The sequence below is a fragment of the Coenobita brevimanus genome, chromosome 74 (genome assembly GCF_032717465.1).
Source record: "Coenobita brevimanus isolate Jiangsu-jjx chromosome 74, ASM3271746v2, whole genome shotgun sequence".
NCBI lineage: Eukaryota > Metazoa > Arthropoda > Malacostraca > Decapoda > Coenobitidae > Coenobita > Coenobita brevimanus.
In genome coordinates, this window is record NC_137027.1 from 8,345,594 (window position 1) to 8,366,527 (window position 20,934).

At 41.6% G+C, this 20,934-nt stretch overlaps 1 protein-coding gene across 1 annotated transcript in view; it reads right to left on the bottom strand.

Moving 5' to 3' along the window:
* Positions 1-20,934, bottom strand: part of LOC145407678 (uncharacterized) — a 133,049-nt gene that overhangs the window by 19,833 nt on the left and 92,282 nt on the right. Inside the window, exons 6-7 of the mRNA XM_080278546.1 lie at positions 17,565-17,588; positions 16,109-16,219 (exon numbers count right to left, since the gene is read on the bottom strand). Of these exons, the coding sequence (XP_080134672.1) occupies positions 16,109-16,219; positions 17,565-17,588 (135 nt within the window). The remainder of the gene's footprint in view (positions 1-16,108; positions 16,220-17,564; positions 17,589-20,934) is intronic.

Here is a 20,934-nt window from a genome sequence, read left to right on the forward strand (position 1 = left end):
TTTCACCTTTACTCCGTCCTTTATCCTTGTTCATCTTTTCGTTTCCTTCTATTTTTTTTTTCATCATCTCCTTTCCTTCTTCTCTCTCATTCTCCTAGTGGCCCCTTCTTACCTTCCCATCCTTCTCCAGGTCTTCTTTCTTTTCCTTCTTGGTCCACATCATCCCTCCCTCCCTGTTCCACCCTCTCATATCCCCTTTCGTTCTTTTCCTCCACCTTTCCTTCACCCTCCCTTTCCTTCTTTCCTCTCGTTTCCCACCCTCCTTCATTTGTATATACCTTCTTTCACTCCTTCCTTTCAACTCTTTCTTTTCTCTTTCTCTTCCCTTCTTCTCTCTCTCCTCCTTTCTTACGTCACTCCTCCTTTCCCTTCTGTCTTACCTCTTCGTTTCCTTCTTCTCTGCCTCCTCATCCCCATGTTCATTCTCTTTCCTTCCTCTCTCCCTCCTCCTTCCTGTACTAAAACTCTCCTTCACCTTTCCTTCACCCTCTCTCCTTCCTTCCTTCTTCCCTCTTTCCCCTCATACCTCCCTCACCCATTCTTTCCCTTCTGTTTCCTCCTCTCTTCCCGTACTCAAACTGCCCTTCACCTGTCCTTCACCCTCTCTTCCTTCCCCTATCCTTCACCCTCTCTTCTCCCTTTCCTTCTTCCTTCTCGCCATTTCTCCTTCATCCTCTCCTTCCCTCTCCCTCCTCCCCTGTACTAAAGCCCGCCATTAAGCACCAGCTGTGTCGGGTCGGGTGGGCACGACAGGCCTAAATAATATTCCAGGATTTCTTGCACTTTTCCCGGGTTTAATGACGGTAATTAGTGCTCTTACACGGCCATTTTCCTCTCATTTAAGTCTCCCTGAAAAATCTCCCAAATAAAACTCTAGCGCTGGAATTACACAGGGCACTCTCAGATAAGCCAGGTTAGTGTTATAGCTGTAGTTGTGATTTTTGCCGCTTGGAGGAGAAGGCTGCATGGTCACTGGGTTGTGGTGGAGCTGTGTTATCTAACCCTTTCTGTACAGCGGTCTGCTCTACCATACGACTGTATTAGACTTTGGAAAGTTTTTTGAACTATGGTAGTCACGTACAACAATCATTAATGCCTTCACTACAAGAGGTGTCTACTAAGTAATGATACCGTTTGGCAATAGCCTCAGTATGAACGTAAGCTGTGGGATACACTAACAATACTCACATAATGTGGGTCAGGAGTATGGCCAGAAGGTTGATTCACAGTGAAAAACAAATTCACGATCCTCTCCTTCTCGTAACTAAGAACTGTTTTTGCATGAAAGATAATTACATGAGAACGTAGACGCTTTGCATTATCTCTGTCTTCCTACAAAAATCAAGTTTTAATTGCAAGAGAGGAATAATCGTACTTTATTTCCTCAGTCCCAGCCGAGGTCTCACTCAGCACCTTGAATCTGGGTGTATTCCTGTTTCGTTAATTCCTGCCCTTAGTTCGGTAAAGGCCTCTCGAACTGAAGGATTTATCAAGGCTCTATCTAACCCCTCCAGTTCAAGAAGTCCATACAAAGCTGCATCAAATCGTCAGGAGATGGCAAGGATTAAATGAAGATGGCGTCTCCCCAGGGCTCAGTGGGGCCTTCATTGCTGGCCTTTCAGGAGCTGGTGAATGAATCTGAACCCCTACTATGAATCTGAACCCCTACTATGAATCTGAACCCCTAATATGAATCATCCAGACAAGCGTATCGCAAACCACCAACCAGAATCAATTAAAGGCGAAGAAAATGGGACTAATTATTTACGGTATGCAGATATAAAATTTATTTGCATATATCTCACCTGATCTAACCTAACCTAACTTAGAGTAACCTACCTAACTTAACCTAACCTAAACTAACCTACCTAACCTAACCTAAACTAAACTAACCTACCTAACCTAACCTAAACTAACCTACCTAACCTAACCTAAACTAAACTAACCTACCTAACCTAACCTAAACTAAACTAACCTACCTAACCTAACCTACTGTACAGTAAACTAACCTACCTAACCTAGCCAAAACTAACCTACCTAACCTACCTAACTTAACCTACTTAACCTAACCTATCCTAAACTAATCTATCTAACCTAACCTAACCTAACCTACCTAATCTAACATCCAAGTTTACCTAAAATTTCAACCCTTTTAGCCTATTCTTATCAAATCTACGTAACACTGATCACCCAGCCGTGTACAGTATTTCTCTTAACCCCTCTGTTTCGATGAGCTGCCTCCTTTTTTACTTTTGCTGTCTCCACAAAATTTAATTCAGCTTAAGGGAGATATCGTATTGTGTAGAGGTTTAAGAGTATTTTTTTTTTCCTCTCTATTTTGAAAAGTCTCTCTCAGGCTTAATAAAATAATTGAGTAGTGCCAAAAATAAAACACATAAAACGCCATTGAAATAAAGGAATAAAACATGCTAGCCTAACTAACATCACCTAAATGAACCAAAACTATGGTACTTTCACGTTTACTTGACCCAGATTTTCCTCCTTTTGCGGGTAATTTCATGGAACTCAGTGGCACAATCAAACAATGCTGAGCTCTGCATTGTTTCTGCGGCACTTCATATCGACCAGCATCATAGTCTAGTGTTAATCATTTGCTACAACTGAGCATTCAAGTTAGAGAGATGGTATTAGTTAGGGCAAAAGGAGTATAACAAACAGCGTGATTGGAGGGGCAAGTGAGCACAGGGACCAACAAGACACATCAAATATCACTCAAAGTAAAATTTCCAGGACACTGATTCTGTTAACCAAAATGCGAGACTCCACCACAACCGCCTCGTTCCCCCTCGCTCTAATATGTGGCCACGAAGGTAAAAAATGAAATAGGATGGAGGAAATGACAGTGGAGGAGGTAGAGGAGAAGGAAGAGAGGGAGAAAGACAGTTCATCATTATTTTCTTTTACCTCTCGATGTTTCCCAGTCTTTCATCATCGTAGTGTTCATGTCCTCCGGGTCAATTTTTCTCTCAGCTTATTTCCAGTGATTATCTTGGCATGAGAGTTTATATAAGAGTTGGGTGCTGTTTTGGAAGCTTGTATACTCTTAATTTGTTTTATTATGTCCCTTAATTAATTTTCTTAGACGAACGTGTAAGTAGGGCATAAAAAAAATCACTGGCTCCACTCTCCCTTCACCTCACGAAAGGGTTCCGCTTGTCTGTCATCAATATCCCCGAGACTCATGGGTGAATGTCAGACCAGCCTTTCATATGCGTGTCGAGTTAAGGTTTTTCTGATGTTTTTCCGGTGCTTATTCATCCTTTCACTCCTACGTTTTGCCAGAGTACAACTCTTGCTATGGAAGGAATTTGGTATCTGGTAATGAGCAAACATTTATATTATTTGGTCAGTTTGCTGAAATTCAAGAACACAAACTGGGGCCAGGGAAACAAAAGTTGACGTAGCTCAATAAAATCTTTAAAAGTTATAAAACTGTCTGTGACATGCATAAGCTTGGATGAAATGAGTCATATTAATATTATAGGGTAGTTCCAGTGGTGATGGTTACACTTTTCGTACGATTTTTTTTTTTCCCCAGCATCGCTAAATGCCAAGTAAATTAGTGCAACGGGAGCTTGTCCTGGTGCTCATGTTGTTGGAGAAAACTTTGAAATAAGCCTCCATTGCACTCAAAGCATTACTCCCACAGCACTCATTTTCACAGTGTTATACTCTCATGGCCAGTCCCAAACCTACCTCACAGTTCCAGCTCATGCCCTTTTGCCATTTTGTTTGACTCCCTCACCAATTTCTTTATCCCCCTCCATCCCTCCGACACTGTCATACTTGGAAGATACTTTACCTTAAACATTCTCTGCACGTAAACAACTAATCCTATGACACCCATTTTCGCGGGGTGTGCTTTCATGTTCCACCACCACCGACCATCAACTTTTTAGCTCATTCCACCCATTGTTTTGCTTCTCACACTCATTTCTTTACCCCTACCACTTTGATTATTTCATGGCACGACGAACACTTTTCTGTTTAGTTTTTCTGTTTTTTTTTTTTTTCTTTACAACTTAATGATAAATGAATGAAAATCTCAGTCCACTACTAAAGGTTAGATCTCCTGTTTAGTGTTTATTACTTTTCCTGTTTCTAGATTCTATCCACCTCATTTACAGCAAGGTAGGTCTTGTAGAACTGAGTATCGATATATTGATATTCTCTACATTCCTTCTTCGAGCACAAATTTCACAGCATTATCATGGTTAACCATAATCTTATTTTTGTTTGTTTCCTTCTTTTCGCTTATCCTAACTCTACATCTCCTTCTTTTTTCGGTCTCTCTGATGATCTCCTCCCCCTTCTCTCTACTACATTTTTCTATGTTTTCCTTCCTTTACACTTTTTTCACGCCTTTAATTTGTCCTTTCTCTCTCTCTTTAGCATTCCCTCCTGCCTCACCTTTCTCTCTCGTTTTTACATTCTTTTCTATCTCTTCCTCCGTTTACTCTTAATTCGTCCTCCTCATTCTCTTTTTCACTCCATCATGTATATATCTTCCCTTCCATCTTTTCCCTCTCTACCGTCCCCTTCCTCTTTTCTTTTTCTTCTCTCTATCTTCCTTTCTTTCTCCTTTCTCTCTTTTTCTCCATTATTTTTATTTTTATTTCTCTTATTTCTTCCCTCCCTCCCTCCCTCTTTTCCATTCTCCCATCTCTCCTTCCCCTTTGCCTTTTTCGTCCTCTTCTATATATACCTTCCCACTCTCTTTTCATCACTTTCCTCTAATTCTTCCTTCCACCTGTTTCCGGTTTTATCAATTCTCTTCCTACGACTCTCTCTCCCTCTCTCTTAAACCCTCAGGTAAAGGAAGATTGGTTGCTCTCTTTCTCTCTTTCGGGGTCACTCTCTCATCCTTCTCACTTTCTTTGCCCCACCCTTTCCTTGTCCCTCTTTATCTTGCACCATGCTCGTCTATTTTTGCCTCGCCTCTTTTTTTTTTTTTTTTTGCCTGTGTTTCTGTTCCGCCATCTCTTTCACCATCTTTTATAGTTTTCACCGCGTCTTTGGGTGTCTGTCTCTGTCTCTTTTTCACCTTCCCTTGCAGCATCTTTATCTATTGCGTTTTTATCATCTGCATAAAGGATAGTTGATGTTTTTGGCCGTATCTGTATCCTTCTAACCTCTTGGACCATCTACACCTACTTTCACCACGTCATATCTCTGTGTTGCTGTCTTACTTTCTCTCGCACCATATATTTATCTGATATTGCTGCGTCTGCGTCTATGTTGCTGGTTCCGTTCCACCTTCTTTTGTAAATCTTTATATATTTTTGCCCTGTCTCTCTGTCTGTCTGTGTTTCCTTTCCACCTTCTCCTGCACTATCTGTATTTTTCTTCTCTGCATCTCTGTGTGCCTGTCTGTTTCTGTCTCACCTTTCCTTACGTTGTGTCTAATTCTCCGCTCCTGTGAGTCTGTCTGTGTGCTTTATCACTCTTACCTCCTTTCTCTCATTCTTATTTATATGGTGTCTGTGTATGTATGTGTCTGCCCGTGTTTGTTTCATCCTGTCTTGCACCATACATATCTATCTTCTCTCTCTCTCTCTCTCTCCCTCCATTTACCCTCCTTCCCTTCATTTCCTCTCTCCTAACATTTCTCCTAATCCAGCCCTCCACCTCCTCCATCCATGCTCTTATCTTTCCTACCACGCCCTTTCTACTTTATCTCACTTCCTACCCTAATGCCTTCTCCCTTCCCCTCCCCCTCCTATCCCCCCAGTCCTGTCCCCCCCTTTCCCTCCCCCCCAGTCCTCATCACTCTTCCTCCCTCTCCCTTCTCCGTTTCACCCACCATATAGTCTTTGAGCTTTTCCCTCTGCCCTCCTGTATTTTGTGGCTCGTATTCTCGTCTGGTAAGGAACCTCCCTAACAACTCTTCCTTAGCGATTTATTTTTTGGATATGGTTTGTTAACATCCTTGTATACGTGATTTATGCAGAGTATGGCGATATTGAAAGGATTTGTATAACACTGAAGAGGACAGTAAGGTGTAATAAACAAAATAAATTTCTTAAGAGAAGGTGTTAGGGAGCCCCCATAAGCGACGAGAATACAGGTCTATGTGGCTTTGGAGTTTTCGTAATACATTTTCCACAGCGATTAATTCAACACTTCATTATCCACTTGCATTTTACTGTTGCAAAGTATGTTTACAGTGAAAGATACAGATAACCAACAAGGCAATGGTGAAGTGTGGTATGCAAAATTCATAGCTAAGGATTATGCTAAAAATTATCATACTTTCTCAGAATTCGTTCCCTATGTTCTCTCACCACTCATTTACGACAGTCCATACTCTCCTAGGTTTGTATTCTCGTCGGTTAAGGAAGTTCCCTAACACCTCTTCCTAATCGATTTATTTTGCTTATTACACCTCGCTGTCCTCTTTTGTATTATTTAAATCATTCTAATATCAACATACGCTTCATAAATTACGTACAAAAAATGTTAACTAGCCGTATCCAAAAATAAATCGCTAAGGAAGAGGTGTTTGGGAATGTAACGGGCCTATTTTCTCCCTGTCTCCCCAGCAAAAATCCCCAGCTATGTTTCCCGCCCTAAGTATCCATTGGCATTGATAGTCACCTCACACACGGCGTCTCTCCGTTCCCGCCACCGCTCCCACCCCAACACACAATTACTCTGGATTTGCCCACACACGTCCCGCCCTTGTCAAACCTCTCCTGCACCGCCCTTGGTCAATAACACTGATGGGAGTTGTGGTGGGGGAGGTGGGAGGGATGTGTTAGAGTGGAACTGATGATGATGATGATGGTGATGATGATGACATTTCTGGATCCCACCTACGCGGTTTGTAGCAGTTAGATAATGATGATGATGATGATGATCATCATCATCATCATCATGGTGTTTCTGGAGTCCATCCGCCTAGTTTGTAATAATGGGAGTAGGGTAATGATGATGATTATGATGATGATGATGGCAACAAGAGGAAATAAAATTAGGATAATAACGACAAGGCTGATCAAGAACAAAAACTTTGGACACACTTTTGATATTTTTACCAGGAGACAGTATCTTAAAAAAAAATAAAATAAAATAAAATAAATGAATAGATAAATAAAATCGTGGAATCAGTTTCATCAATTTTTTTTTTTTTTTTTTCAGGGGAGAGAGAAAGAGGTTAGAGTAATTAAAGCGTATCATTAACCCCTTCAGATCAAGGACTCCAGTTGCATCTCGCTTTTTCTTCTGATGGCCTTTGTTAAGGGTTAGGTATAGCCTTCATTAACCCCTTCACAACGTCTCACCATAATATTTTGAGAGTCATGAGAAAGGCCCTTATTCTCGTCGGTTAAAGAAGTTCCCTAGCATCTTTTCCTAACCGATTTATCTTGCTTATTACACCATACTGTCCTATTCTGTGTTATATTTAAATTCTTCCAACACTGCTAAACTCTGCATAAATAACGTTCACAGGGATATTAATCAGTTGTATCCAAAAACAAATCGCTAAGGAAGAGGTGATAGGGAGCCTCCTTATCCAACGTTCTTTCCGTATTATTCCTTCTACCCTTTGTTGATTTTATGAACGCAACCTTCAGGGAGAAAATGGGCATCGATTCTAACCCCTTCAATGAAAAAAAGTTCCCCCCAAAATTGAAATATAATTGTCCTGGCATAGCAAAATAAACATAAATAAAAAATACTGATAATGATAAAAGTAATAAAAAAGGAATGGTAGCGAAGAAAATATATATATAAAGGTAATGGTAATGAAGAAAATATATATAAAAGAATAACGGTGGTGAAGAAGTTATAATAGTTAGACCGTGGCATTAATTATAGGTGGGAGCAGTTTGTAGTTATTTTTGGGGTAACTTGGTGGCTAAAATACGTGAGTTAGAGGACAGGTGATTAATCCTGCGGGGGCAATTTGGTCCCTGGTAATTAAGTGAAGGGAGAGTGACCATTAAGGGAGGAGGGAGCGGGGGGAGAAGGAGGGGAAAGTGGGGAGAAGATGGGAAAAACGAAGAGGGATGGAGTTGGGATGAGAGGGGGGAAGAAGAGATGGAGAGTGAGGGTGAGGAGGATAAATGAAGTGAGATTGAGGAGGGGAAGGAGTGAGAGATAGAAAGGATAGGGAGGAGGGAGAGGAAGGAGGGGAAAGAAGAGAGCAAGAGGGAGTAATTGAGAGGAATGGGGAGAGGGAAGGGAGGATGGGAAAAGAGGAATGAGGGTGAGAAGTAGAGATAAAGGAGAGGGGAGAGAAAGAAGGAAAGAGAAGGGAGAGAAGACGAGACCAAGAAGAAAGGGGGGGGGGGATGAGAGCAAGGGGCAGAGTGGGATGGATGACGTGGAATCGGGAATGAAAATCAGTTCTTCTTTAACAGAGTTGTAAACGCATGGAATAGCTGCACTGTGGTAGACTAATGTAAAGTATATTAGAGTACTATTATTAAAACGGCAGATAAGAGTGCAGCTTCGTATTCCCTGCCAAACACATTCTGAATGAAATAATATATGAAATACGATTTTTTTTCTTTCCTTTCTCTCTCTCTCTCTCTCTCTCTCTCTCTCTCTCTCTCTCTCTCTTTACTCCAAATCAGACAGGATACAACGATTGCGCAAAATCGTTATGCAGTCAGCGTTAACCTGATGCTGCCTCCTATAACAAAAAAAGGCAGTGCTTATTTTGCCCCTGAACATAAGAAAAATGCAAAAAAATAAATAAATAAATAAATAAAGTGTGGAGTTTCTCTTGTGTTCTTGCCCTTCTTCCTTCTTCCCCTTCTCTACCCCTATGCTGGCGATGTTGATGGGATCTCTCCTTATCTCTCCCCTGGGCCTCTCACCTCGACTCTCTCTCTTTCTCTCTCTCATCCTCTTAAGTAACCTGAAATTCCATTATTACATTATTTATATTAAGTATCCATTATGTAACACCAAATTAATGAGACGGCCCAGCTTGAAATATAGACATACATCTCCCCATTCATCATACTCGCTTCTCCCCTATCATCTCAGTTTTGGCACATCCCTATTTTTATTCATAACCTTCATTCATCATTCGGTGCGGTGCCAAGAGAGATACTACAGTTAAATGAGTCCCAAGAAAGCCATAAACGGTCGTAAATACACAGGGAAGGTCCTCAGTCTCGCTGCACCCTATCATCATCCATCATCTCGCCTTCCAAATAGCGGCAGATATACAGACTGGTTCATATACTGCGCCCCAGCATCTTGTGTGCTGCGATTACGGCTAAGTTGGTTGATGTGGGGAGTGTAGACATTTTGATTACCTCATGACTGTGTTAATTAACCATGCAATCAGTGTACATAAAAGGGAAAAAAAAGACCCAATAAACATGGAAAAAAGTCAAGGGAAGTAGAGAACTGTGCAGGGAAAACAATGGTAAAGCTGAGTCGTCCCCGCAATCGTCAGCAAGAGCAAAAGAAATGTAATATATGGACCACTCTGTACTGTATACTGAATAGGCCAAAAGTGAGACCGAAGGAGTGTCTCTCACTGCTCTTTTTTTTGTGTGTGTGTGTGTGTGTGTGTGTGTGTGTGTGTGTGTGTGAAACTGTGACATATTTATAGATCTTCCACGTTCGTATTACTTCTTCGCTTGTTCCTGGATATTACCTCACCCCATCTTTAGGTGGGAAAAAGTCAGAACGATTATGATATTTATAACATAGCAAACTGAAGGGCTCATTCTGTCCAAATGAGCGCCAAAAGTCAATCATTATTCTCATTACCAAGACGCAGTGGCCCGTGTTGTAAGTGGCATAGAAGACCAGACCACCTCATTGTAAGCCATTTATTTTGCATTCTACACCCGAAAATTCTCCTGTTAGCAATTTATATCGTCTAAATATCGAAATGGTTTGCATCAAAAAGGTAAAAGAGAATACTGAGGTGCCCTGAGCAGAATAAATTGCTAAGGAAGAAATATCACGAAATCTGGAAAGCAACATAAAATGCAACCCAGTGCTAAATGTCCTCTCAGCCGGGAGTGCAGTTGTGGCTCCCCAGCTCCCCTAACCACCATCGGATTCCTGCAGTTTCTCGTTTAGCCTGATAGAGCCTCATTGTTGTCTCAGCCCAGGTCGTTTGCCTTTACCCTAGAGCCTCGTCCTACTGCAGCAGACTCAAAGGCCTTGGAAAGAGAGGAAATTAAGGTAAATGGGATGGGTGATAACTGTAAACGATTACCCTTTTCGGAATAGGGTAAATGACAGCAAACTATAAAACAGAAAGAAATGCATTATCTAACACGGACTATGGAGTTTGCTTAGAAAAAGATGAAAGAGAGCAGAGTTTTTGAGAAGAAAAAATAGATGAAAATGGGGAACAATTTTTCAGAACAACAGAAGGATCTCTATCGGTACCATAAACCTATGCTTTGGTTTAGTTTCACCTACCTAAGGTCCCAAACCGTTTCAGCTCAGTTGATGGGGCCAGTGCAGTCAGAATGGAGGGTTGATTTGACTAGTAATCAAGGAGACTCATTCTTACCCCATACCTCAGGCTCATAGAAGTTCATGTAACCACGACTTAATATTCAAGTGACCAGGTTCCTGTAGATGAAAAAAAAGAAGACTGTATTAATTAATAGTGGTATACGGGCAGAAAGGATATCGTAGAAGAAATATCAATGTCAGGAGGGTAAAACAAACAACGATGTACAATATAAACACTTTATTTTAAACAGTAATACACAGTTTGTACATTTGAATCTTAAGTAAACCAGCCAGACCAGAACTACAGTAGACGTCTCACACAACCAGTCACAGCATCTTAATTATCATGGATGTCTAGGTTATTATTTACATGTCAGACGCACACACGCACGCAGACACACACACACACACATACACACACACACACACACACACACACACACACACACACACACACACACACACACACACACACACACACACACACACACACACACACACACACACACACACACACACACACACACACACACAAAGTAAAATCCAGCTATCCACACTTTACGAAATACACAGAGCTGTGAAACAATGCCAAACCGTCTGGACATGCAAAGAATCATTTAATTATACACCATCATCAACTTCATAACACCTTCCCAGCTTGGCGAACGATACCAACCTCTTTACGGAGCCATCATGCGAAAACGAGAGCAAGGCCGCCTACTCGGTGAGAGAGGAGACAGTTGGAAATACCATCAGACTCGTGCGGTTCCGAAATAACAGAGAGATTTACCTTTAACTCGGAAGATGTTATTTAATCCTTTCTACTCTGCTTACGAGAGATACATTGTGGTGACAGGATCATTGACGACTAGATGGACAGATAGAAGACATACAGTTAGATAGACAGACATAGATATCCTCTGCTGTCGAGAATCTCCCGAACTTAATAAAACCGTCTAGCGGCAGCAACAATGAAATGTAATTAGCGTTCTCGGGGGAAACGGGTTGATATTAATGTGATCATCCACAGTGGCCAAACTAGAAAAAGATTATTTCAAAGCGAACATTCATGACTGGAACTCTCTATCGTGCCTTTCGCCACTGTCTGGCCCAATCACAACTCATGTCTCAAACGATGGAGATAGCTGATGCTGTGGTGAGACTGATTACACTATAGTCCGTATGTTTTCACCTGACAGATTTGGGACATTCTTACAACTTAAATACGAAGTCGTGATTGCGTGAAATTTGTGAGACGTAAATGAGGCAGAAATGAGTCTGTTTGGTTACTAGTCATTTTTTTTTCATTCGGTCTCATCACACCTGGCCATCAACTGAGCTAAAAGGAGTTGGGGATATCTGTCGGATGTAAACACACCTACAGGACAGTTGCGCAATATTTAACTCCAATATTTAACTTTACCGTGAACGTTTTGTCTCCTCTTAGTCGAATCGTTTAATTTTACTAGCTCAGTGTGTAGGCGACCTTATTGCGTAATACCCCAGCAAAACCTGCTGTGGTTAATGTCCTTTCGTCACTCAGAATAATTACCTATTTACACTGGAATCTAACTATGAAGAACCCTTGTGGAGTGTCCAATTTTTGTCATAATAAAAACATAGTAATCAAAATACGATGGTATGTTCTTCTGAGGTGTTAAATTCCGGGATGTACTACCATAATGCTAAGAATCACAAATAATAACACACTCGTCGTAATTGCTTGTGGAAAAAAAAAATGGGGATTCTTTTTGATGCTAAGAATATTATAGTCTTCAGGCAATTTAAAAAAAAAATGGAGATCACTAAAATATAGATAATATATAGTAGTGGTTCGATTACCTCCAGTCATTGTAAACCTTATTCCGTGTATATACAAACTACTTACAAAACTTTACACACATACATGTAGCCGTTTATATACAAAATATTCCGTCTAAAGTACAGTGAGAGAGTCTGCAAGTTTGATATTTGACTTGAAGTGAAGGCAGGGAGAAAAATGGAGAAATGAATTCCCCGAACTAGACCTTGATGGACCACATAGCTCCACTAGGTGACGGGAGAGCGCTACTGCTCCCAGCAGGGCAGCTACCCAGGTGGGGAGGGAACTCTCGACTCTTCAGTCTTGAGTCAGGCGCTCTACCACTGAGCCACCCTGCCGCCTGAAGGAAGGGAGAGGAAAAGAAAAGAGGATTGTGGAGAGGAGAAAAGAAAAAAGATGAGATGGAGAAAAGTTATCAGAAAAGAAATGAAAAGAAAACGGAGGAAGAGGAGAAGGAAGTACTAAAAGAAAGGAAGGGGTGAAGATGAGAAAGGGAGGGAGGGAAGGAAAGGAGGAATGGTCTTAAGAGGAGCAATGAGTATGAATGGAGGGAAAGTAATCGACAAAAAAAAAAAAAAAAACTCTTGGAAATGTGGAAGGATGGCTAAGAGGACTGTTCATAGAAGTGGTGGCGAGGTCACTTCAATGTCCCAGCCAACAAGAAAATGAAGAAAATGAGGGAAAAGAAGATGAAGCTAATGACAGATGTGAAGAAAAAGAACAAGAACTCGAAGAACACGAAGAAGACATTGATAATAGTAACGAAGAAGAAAAAGTTGATGATGATGGTAAAAAAGTGAGAGAGAGAGAGAGAGAGAGAGAAAACGATAAACAGCCTTTACTTTTGCAAGATGGGGGGGGGGGGAAGGCTAGCTAAACTCTAGTTCGTCCACCTTAACTTGGCCTAGATTTTCTCCATTTTTGCAGATTATTTCCCTTAGCTCTGTGGGAAAATGAAACAATATTACGGCCCTACAACGTCTCCATAGTATTTCTTCGTGATTGGGAACATAATCTAGTGTTAATTTTTTCTTACAGCTCAGCATTACAGATAGAGTGCTGGTGTTTTAAGCTAAAGTGAACAGAATATAGTCCCAGGGAAGTGACCCATTCAACATTACATGATCAAAGAGGCTCTAGCCGCCTCTTAGGTATATGAACGAACGCACAATTTATCTAACTTTCACTCAGACTGCCGCTATAGAGCACCAAGCGTATATGTAAAAAAAATAATAATTACATAAATAAATAAACGAGGCAAAAAATTAAACTGTTTCAGGACGTGGGAGATGAACTACAGTATTTCATACTTATTATCGGCAGGCTATTTTATTCAGCATGGGAGTGGTCTCTCATCAAGTAGGGTGCATTCACACAGAAGCCAGAATGTACTTTTGACTCAAACTGTCCGATCATATAGATTAGGATAAAAAATGAGCACAGAAAAGTTCATTTCACGGGGTCACTTTCTAGTCATTCCGTTTCTCATTAGCAACTACATGCGTGTGGTGATAAACAATTTGTGCAAAACATGACTCATGAAACGAGGTGTAATACTTTCAGGTTTTATCCTGACCTACGCGATCGGAATGTCTTGTGAAAATTGCTTTGACATTATATTAGGTACTTGCTGAACAATATTATGCTTTCATTTTACCGTGTAAAAGGAAAGTATGATATCAAAGACTATCCATAACACTGTTCAGCAATTACCTGATATTATGCCAAAGCTACTTTCATACGATATCTGTCATGTTAATTGCAGTTTATGCTGATGTTACTAAATTTTCAACGTCGATCGATACTTTTAACTTCCTTGGAGCTCCAACCTCGCAGGTGGTCAATTGGTTAATGAACTGTATGCCGTAATAATCAAGTAAGGAAAAGGTGCCAGGGGGTCTCCGAAGCCCACGAGACACCCTGGGCGTCCCCTGTGACCGTCCCACTGGTGAGTTATGGACCACAAAATGGGGTGCGATTGTGGGTGGACTCAAATTTTTATCACCGGCAGCCGAGGCGTTTGTGGCCGTAATGGAGGAGGCAGAGAGGCCATTTACACCACCTTCTTGTTCACCCCCCACGACTCCCTCAATCGCCATTCCTCTTCCTCTCCTTCCTACCCTTCATCCCCCCCTTCCCGCCATACCAACTTCATATTTTCAAGGGGCCATTTTCGATATCTGATGGAGAAAAAGTATTGCTAATTTTATCCCATAAGTTTTGATTTATTTTTCTTTTATGTCAGCGAGTGGTTTCTTACACAGGTTTAGGATCGTAAGAAAATAGGACTTAATTCAGAACGAGCACTGCCATACCAACAACCTTAGCGGCAAAATTACTCTGTTTTCATCTAACGGAACTGTGCCACCCCCACACCTTGAATATTATGTCGTGGTTGCTCGACATTCGATGACCATTATTTATGATATAAGATTTGGTTTCCTTGGTTACTAGTTAAACGAACCCTCTAATCTCAGTAGCCTTTACAAATGACCGAACTGAAAGGGGCTGGGATGTCTGTCAGGTTATAGACAAAAGATCGATGGCAGTGTACACCTAACTCTTGACAATTGCTTAACCATTTATGACACAGCTGTTCATGCCAACACTGGACTGCGACACCCATTATCGCGTGTACTTAAAAACCAGAAATGTTATGCTCAGTCACCTATATGGCAAGGTTCAAGCCTAAGAAGTGCCTGGAAGCTTTTCGACCATGCTGTCAGGGGAGTAGGTCGGTCTTCTACCCTGTAATGGTCTGGAATATGGTTACTTAGCTTAGGACTCCTGCACCTCCAAACAGACTATACTCGTATTTGAATATTAATGATAGCAGCCATTTATCATAATTACGGACAACCCACTAGGATGCCTTACGAAATTTGACAGGAACTGCAAAACATACACACACAAAATTTAACCAATGACAAAAGAACGAAGGAACACTTTAGAGGAGAAAGTTAAGTACAGTTGTGGTAGGTTAGACAGACAGACGTGGGAGAATAGAACACACAACACCATTTGAACTTTTAGAATTCTGAGAAATGCGTAATTGCTTGAAAAAGTTCCATCCACCTCGACACAGCCTCCAACTCCTCTCATATCCTCCCCCACCATTACGAGGCACCAGCCTAAGAACCATATTATTCTGTATAGTGTTGTTTATCCATTTCACTACGCTCAGGGGTGAGTGACAGGTCCATTTCACCTTCATGACAGAACAGCGTAGGCTTGCCCCAGGCTATATGCTCCTACAGGAGAGAATACGTAGACAAGACATGAATGAGTAACCATATCTATCTAGATTACATTCATGCTCGTATTCGCAAAAACAAAATGTATCAATAGATCATTTTCATTTGGTGAGAGCACAACAGGTAACTGTAACTTGAGCCATGCCAGAAACAATACACACCCAACCAGTGGCCAGGCAAAGTCCACTGTGCTGGTGAAAACCCTTCTTTCACAAATGTCCACCAGAGCACCCACTGCCATTGTGCATCCACCTGTGTTTGACAACGCCTGCTGAGAGGAGGCTGGAGTGAAGGGGACGGGAGGTGAGTCAGCGGGTGGATGATAAGGTGAGACAAAGTGAGCGAGTCTGCTACCACTCTCTTTTGTTTCACCGTCTGTGTCCTGCATCTCTCTAAACCTCCCTCATGCTTTTACTCTGGGTGGGAGATACGACTGGGGAGATAAGACAGTGATTGCGTAGGGAGGTGGGGGCTGACGTAGAGGGTTGGCAAATCTAATACCACTGTTTTCTGTCTCACCGTCTGTGCCCTGTGTCTCCTCCTCTTATCCCCCTCCAAATGACTTTACACTGGTCGGAGGGGCGAAGCAGAGTTATCCGTGGAGAAGGATGTGACGCTTTCGAGGGGAATGGGGGTTCTCCTGGGGCCTGGGCGGGATGGTGGAGATGCGGCTGCCGACCTGAAGACCAACACAGTCTCAGATACGAGCACATAATATAACACTCAGCAGCATTTAAAATATGTTCTGGACTCTAATACCCATATGTACACTCGCTCCAGAAAGTATCGGTGCAGAATATGTGTTAAATATTATGACACACGGAACAAAGGAAACTGGAAATTGCGGTTCTGTCCTCCCACACGCAGGCATCTCTGACGATAGATGACTGCTATATCAGATACCTCTTGTGTCCTTCATAATGAGTAGGGAATGGCCGTAAATGTTATAATATATACAGGTCTTAACGGGCTATCACTGCCACATGGTCGAATCATTCCGGATGACATCAGACCCACAGTGCACCGATACTTTCTGGAGGGAGTGTACTTTGTAGTTATCACTTTTTCGTTACGACAACCTTTTTCACATTAATATTATGGTTACTTCTGGTAGCGAAGGGACTAATGATTTAACAGTGTAATATATTCTGCTAAGCGAAGGAATCACAAGGCATCTGTTCCACATTCATTAATATGTATTTCAGCTGGAGGTTGTGTTGAAGTGTGAGACGTGTTATGAAGCTGGAAGGATAATGTGATCAGCGTACCTCAGCAGCTGTGACGGAAGTGACGGTGTGACAGCAGTAGCATCAGTAATGACATCACTGTTATGCCCCAGTTCACCGCTCTCGCACCACCAGACACTGCTTAAAGATGAACGAAACAATTACTCAAGGTAATTACAATAAACTTACACTATATCATACAAATGTATGCATATAAATTTGGCTGGTTCAGATGTGGTAGTTTGCAGCACGAGCTTCAACCCTACACTATGATGATGCATTATTTAAAGTTATTATTGCTATTTCTAAATCACTTCAATAAATTCAGGAGATACTTCTCGTTCTGACGGGGTAGATGAAGTCTGTAACACTTCCAGTTCAAAATTTTTTTCTAAACTGAATAAAAGCGTTCGAAGACAGCACGAACATATCATTATGACGTCCAGTGGTTGAAGGAGGTTAAAGATTATTCCACTTGAACACTCATTTTAAAGTGATTTAAAGGAGAGAAACTTGCAGGGGAGGTCGCTTGTCTGCGGTTGATGGATCTACCTAGGTAGACAGACTGGAATTACTCAAAAACAGCAACTTAAACGACTCATTCTAAGCATATTGTTATTATCAGTCCCTTCCTCACGCTGCTGAAGAGTGACAGCTTTGTTACAAGCAGCCATATATTATAAGGCTGCTTTTTATCATACAGAAAATAGCAAGATAAAGTACGATAATCTGAAGACTTCAATAATAATATAAAAGAAACAGCTTCAGCTTTCCTTTGTTTACAAGAACACTCCTTACCTGGCGCTGTGACGGCCGCCAGACCTGTGGAAATGAGAGAAGAGAAGACATTATATCTTTCTGAATGTCATAGTTTCAGTTTCTTTAAGAGTACATACTGCAGTGCCAAATCAGAGGAGCGTATAATAGGGAATGGATCAGGGAATATAACCCTGTCCTCCCAAATTTCTGGAAGACTCCTGTTAAGCTCTTCACTCCTTTGACGCTTTTTTTAAAAATTCATAAAATCAAACTATTTCTATAGGCTTTAAGTGGCGTTTGAACTGGGGGGGTTAGATACAGCTTGTATATCCGTCCAACCATCATCCAGTCTTTTTTTGCCCCACCAGAAGCGTAGGAGCCTGGAGCTAGGATAATCAGTTCCTACATTTAAGGCGAGGGTGACCAACTTCACTCTTGCCTGAGTTGCATTATGTGAGCAATAAACCTGAGTCATCCCTCTAATATAAACCCTTACAGGTTCGACCCAACTGGAGTACCTTGCCCTATTAAACAACCGGGCATCATTTGGTTATATGGTCACCACCCAAAGTAGTAAATCGTTTCTTGATTGACAAGAAACTTTGGCTTGCCACTTAGTGTAGAGTCCCCCGAAGGCAGCACAACATCAAGTGAGTGGATGGTGGGCGAATCCACCTAATATATTCTTAAGCTGAACAAAACTGTCTGGAGTCAGAGAGAATAAAATGGAAAATACGTCTCCAAATTAATGTATTAAGCTATGAATCCATCGTAAATCCTGCACTTCAAACATATCGCATGGGCATGATTTAATATGAGAGCGAAAAAAACAACAACATACTGACAACATTCTAAACGAAAGAAAAGTTGTACAAAATAAAACCAAAATCAAGAACCTTTCAGTGCAAGATGCCTGAACACACTGCGTCTGAAAATCGAGCGGTAATAAGCAGTAGGAAAGACAAGGACTGAAAAAGGGAGCTTAGGAATTGACCAATAATAATAATAAGCTAATTCGTTATTATTATTATTATTATTATTATTATTATTTTTATTTTTTTTTTTTTAATTATTATTTTATTGTTTGGCCATGTGGAGAGGATGGAGGGTGAAAGACTGACGAAGAGAGTGTATATGAGTAAGGTGGAGGGTGGAAGAGGGAGGGGGAGACCGAGGATGAGATGGAGGGATGGGGTGGAGAGGTATATGAGAGAGGGGGGTGTGAGTTGGGAGCAGGGCAGTGAAATGGCGGGGGACAGGGCGACTTGGAGGCGATTTGTTTGTGGCCACCCCAAACGGGATTGAGGCGTCTGGCAATAGATAGATAGATAGATTATTATTGCTATTATTGTCGCGCCAGGCTTATCTGTAAGGTAAACCAGCAGAACTGCAGGCTTAAGTTGCCCTTCTCCTTCAGTCCACCACCCTCCTTTAGGGGGATAGGGAAGTAACTGAGAGACGTTTGTATAATCAGGCAGTTGAGTCACCTGCTTAAATCGATGCCACCACATGAAGGCATCCCTATCCAGCCCCATGAAGGTAGTGAATGACGACATCGTGCTGGTGAGGTTAAGAATGAAAGGAATGAGGATGCTGAACTCTAGAGGAAAGAGGTAAAACTCTGGAGAGAAAGGTAGGGATGTTGAGAGAACAGGAAAGAAGGCAGGGAAGGAAAGAGGAGAGAAAGAGAGAGAAAAGGGGAAAAAAAAGGAAGAGGGAAGGCAGTGAAGAATTTTTACACTGCTGTCGACGAAGACCATAGGTGTAATTTTTAGTGAAATTCTTGTTTTATGTAAAGCTCACTAGTCTAAGTAATCGATATTTTAAAGAGAAGAGAGGAAGAGAAGAAAGAAAAGAGGCAGGGGTGCGGAGGGAAAGGGTAGGGGTTTGGAAGAGGAGAGACGAGACAGGAGGAAATGAGGGAAGAGGAGAGGAAAAAGAGAGAAAAGGAGGTAAAGAGAGAAGGGAGAGGAAAGAAGATACAAGGGACGGGGTTTGGGAGGCAACAGGGGAGAGAGGAGGAGAGGAGGGAAGAGGAGAGCAGAGGGAATAAAAGACGCAGAGAAATGAAAGGAGGGAGGAAAAAATAGGGGGTAGGGAGGTGGAGGATGGATGGAGAGAATTGTAAAGCCTCGTACACTCTCACCTCTAAGCCAAACCCACTCTCCACATAAGCCTCTTACCTTTACCATATCCCTCGTCGGTTTCTTATATACTTTTTTTTAAGCTACCTCCAGACGATATTATTCTGCTTGGGAGATTTTCGAAATGGAGTGATTAGAAATAGCCCTGTTTTTGTGGCTGTAAGAGAGCGAATTAATTAAGAAATCGTAAGATAAGAAATACGAATATCCAGTAAACACTAAGGTCCGAATTCTCGTAGGTTAAGAATGCTCCCTGACACAGCCTAAACTATTAATTTTGCTTACTACACTATGCTATCCTCTTCTGTGTTATATAAAACCTTGCAATATCTCCATACTCTCCATATATAACGTGCAAAAAATATATTAACCAGCCATATTCAAAAATAAATGGCTAAGGAAGAGGTGTTGGGAGCTTCCTTAACCGCCGAGAATGCGAGATTTAATGTTAAAAACACAAATTCCCCGAAACCTAAGAAACAGTTTGTCCCGAAAGCTGCAGCTTGCTTTTATGGGCGAGCATGGCCAATTATTTAACAAGATACGAGTATTTACAATGGAAGGATGTAAGTAGGAAAAAATAAGTAACAAAGAAAAAAACAAAAGAAAAGGGAAAAACGAAAAGAAAAGAAAAAAAAGAAAAGAAAGAATCCCTCGTCAAACCGAAACGTCAGCTTTGTCCCGAACGCTCCAGCATGTGTTTATGTGTAAGAGGGCGATCAGGCGGCAGTGCTTACTAATAACAGGGTGATGCGGAAGTAAACACACCCACCCGCCATTACTTCACGCAAATATTATACCACAGAAAGAGAGAGAGAGAGAGAGAGAGAGAGACCAATGTCTTTATGAAAGGCTGTATGAATATTTAAAGGAATGTGTGTGTGTGTGTGTGTGTGTGTGTGTGTGTGTGTGTGTGTGTGTGTGTGTGTGTGTGTGTGTGTGTGTGTTTTGATGACAGAGTACGAGTAGGAGAGAGAGAGAGAGAGAGAGAGAGAGAGAGAGAGAGAGAGAGAGAGAGAGATTTGAGATTAGTGAGATGGGAAAGAATTTGTTGGAGAAACTTATATTCTGTCTGTCTCTGGCTGTCTGTCTTTTTGCTTGTTTGTCACACACACACACACACACACACACACACACACACACACACACACACACACACACACACACACCATCATTATCATCATTATCAGCAGCAGCATCTTCATCAAACATACACACACAACCTTCTTCAAATACACCCACCCACATCCCTCTCCCCTACCCAC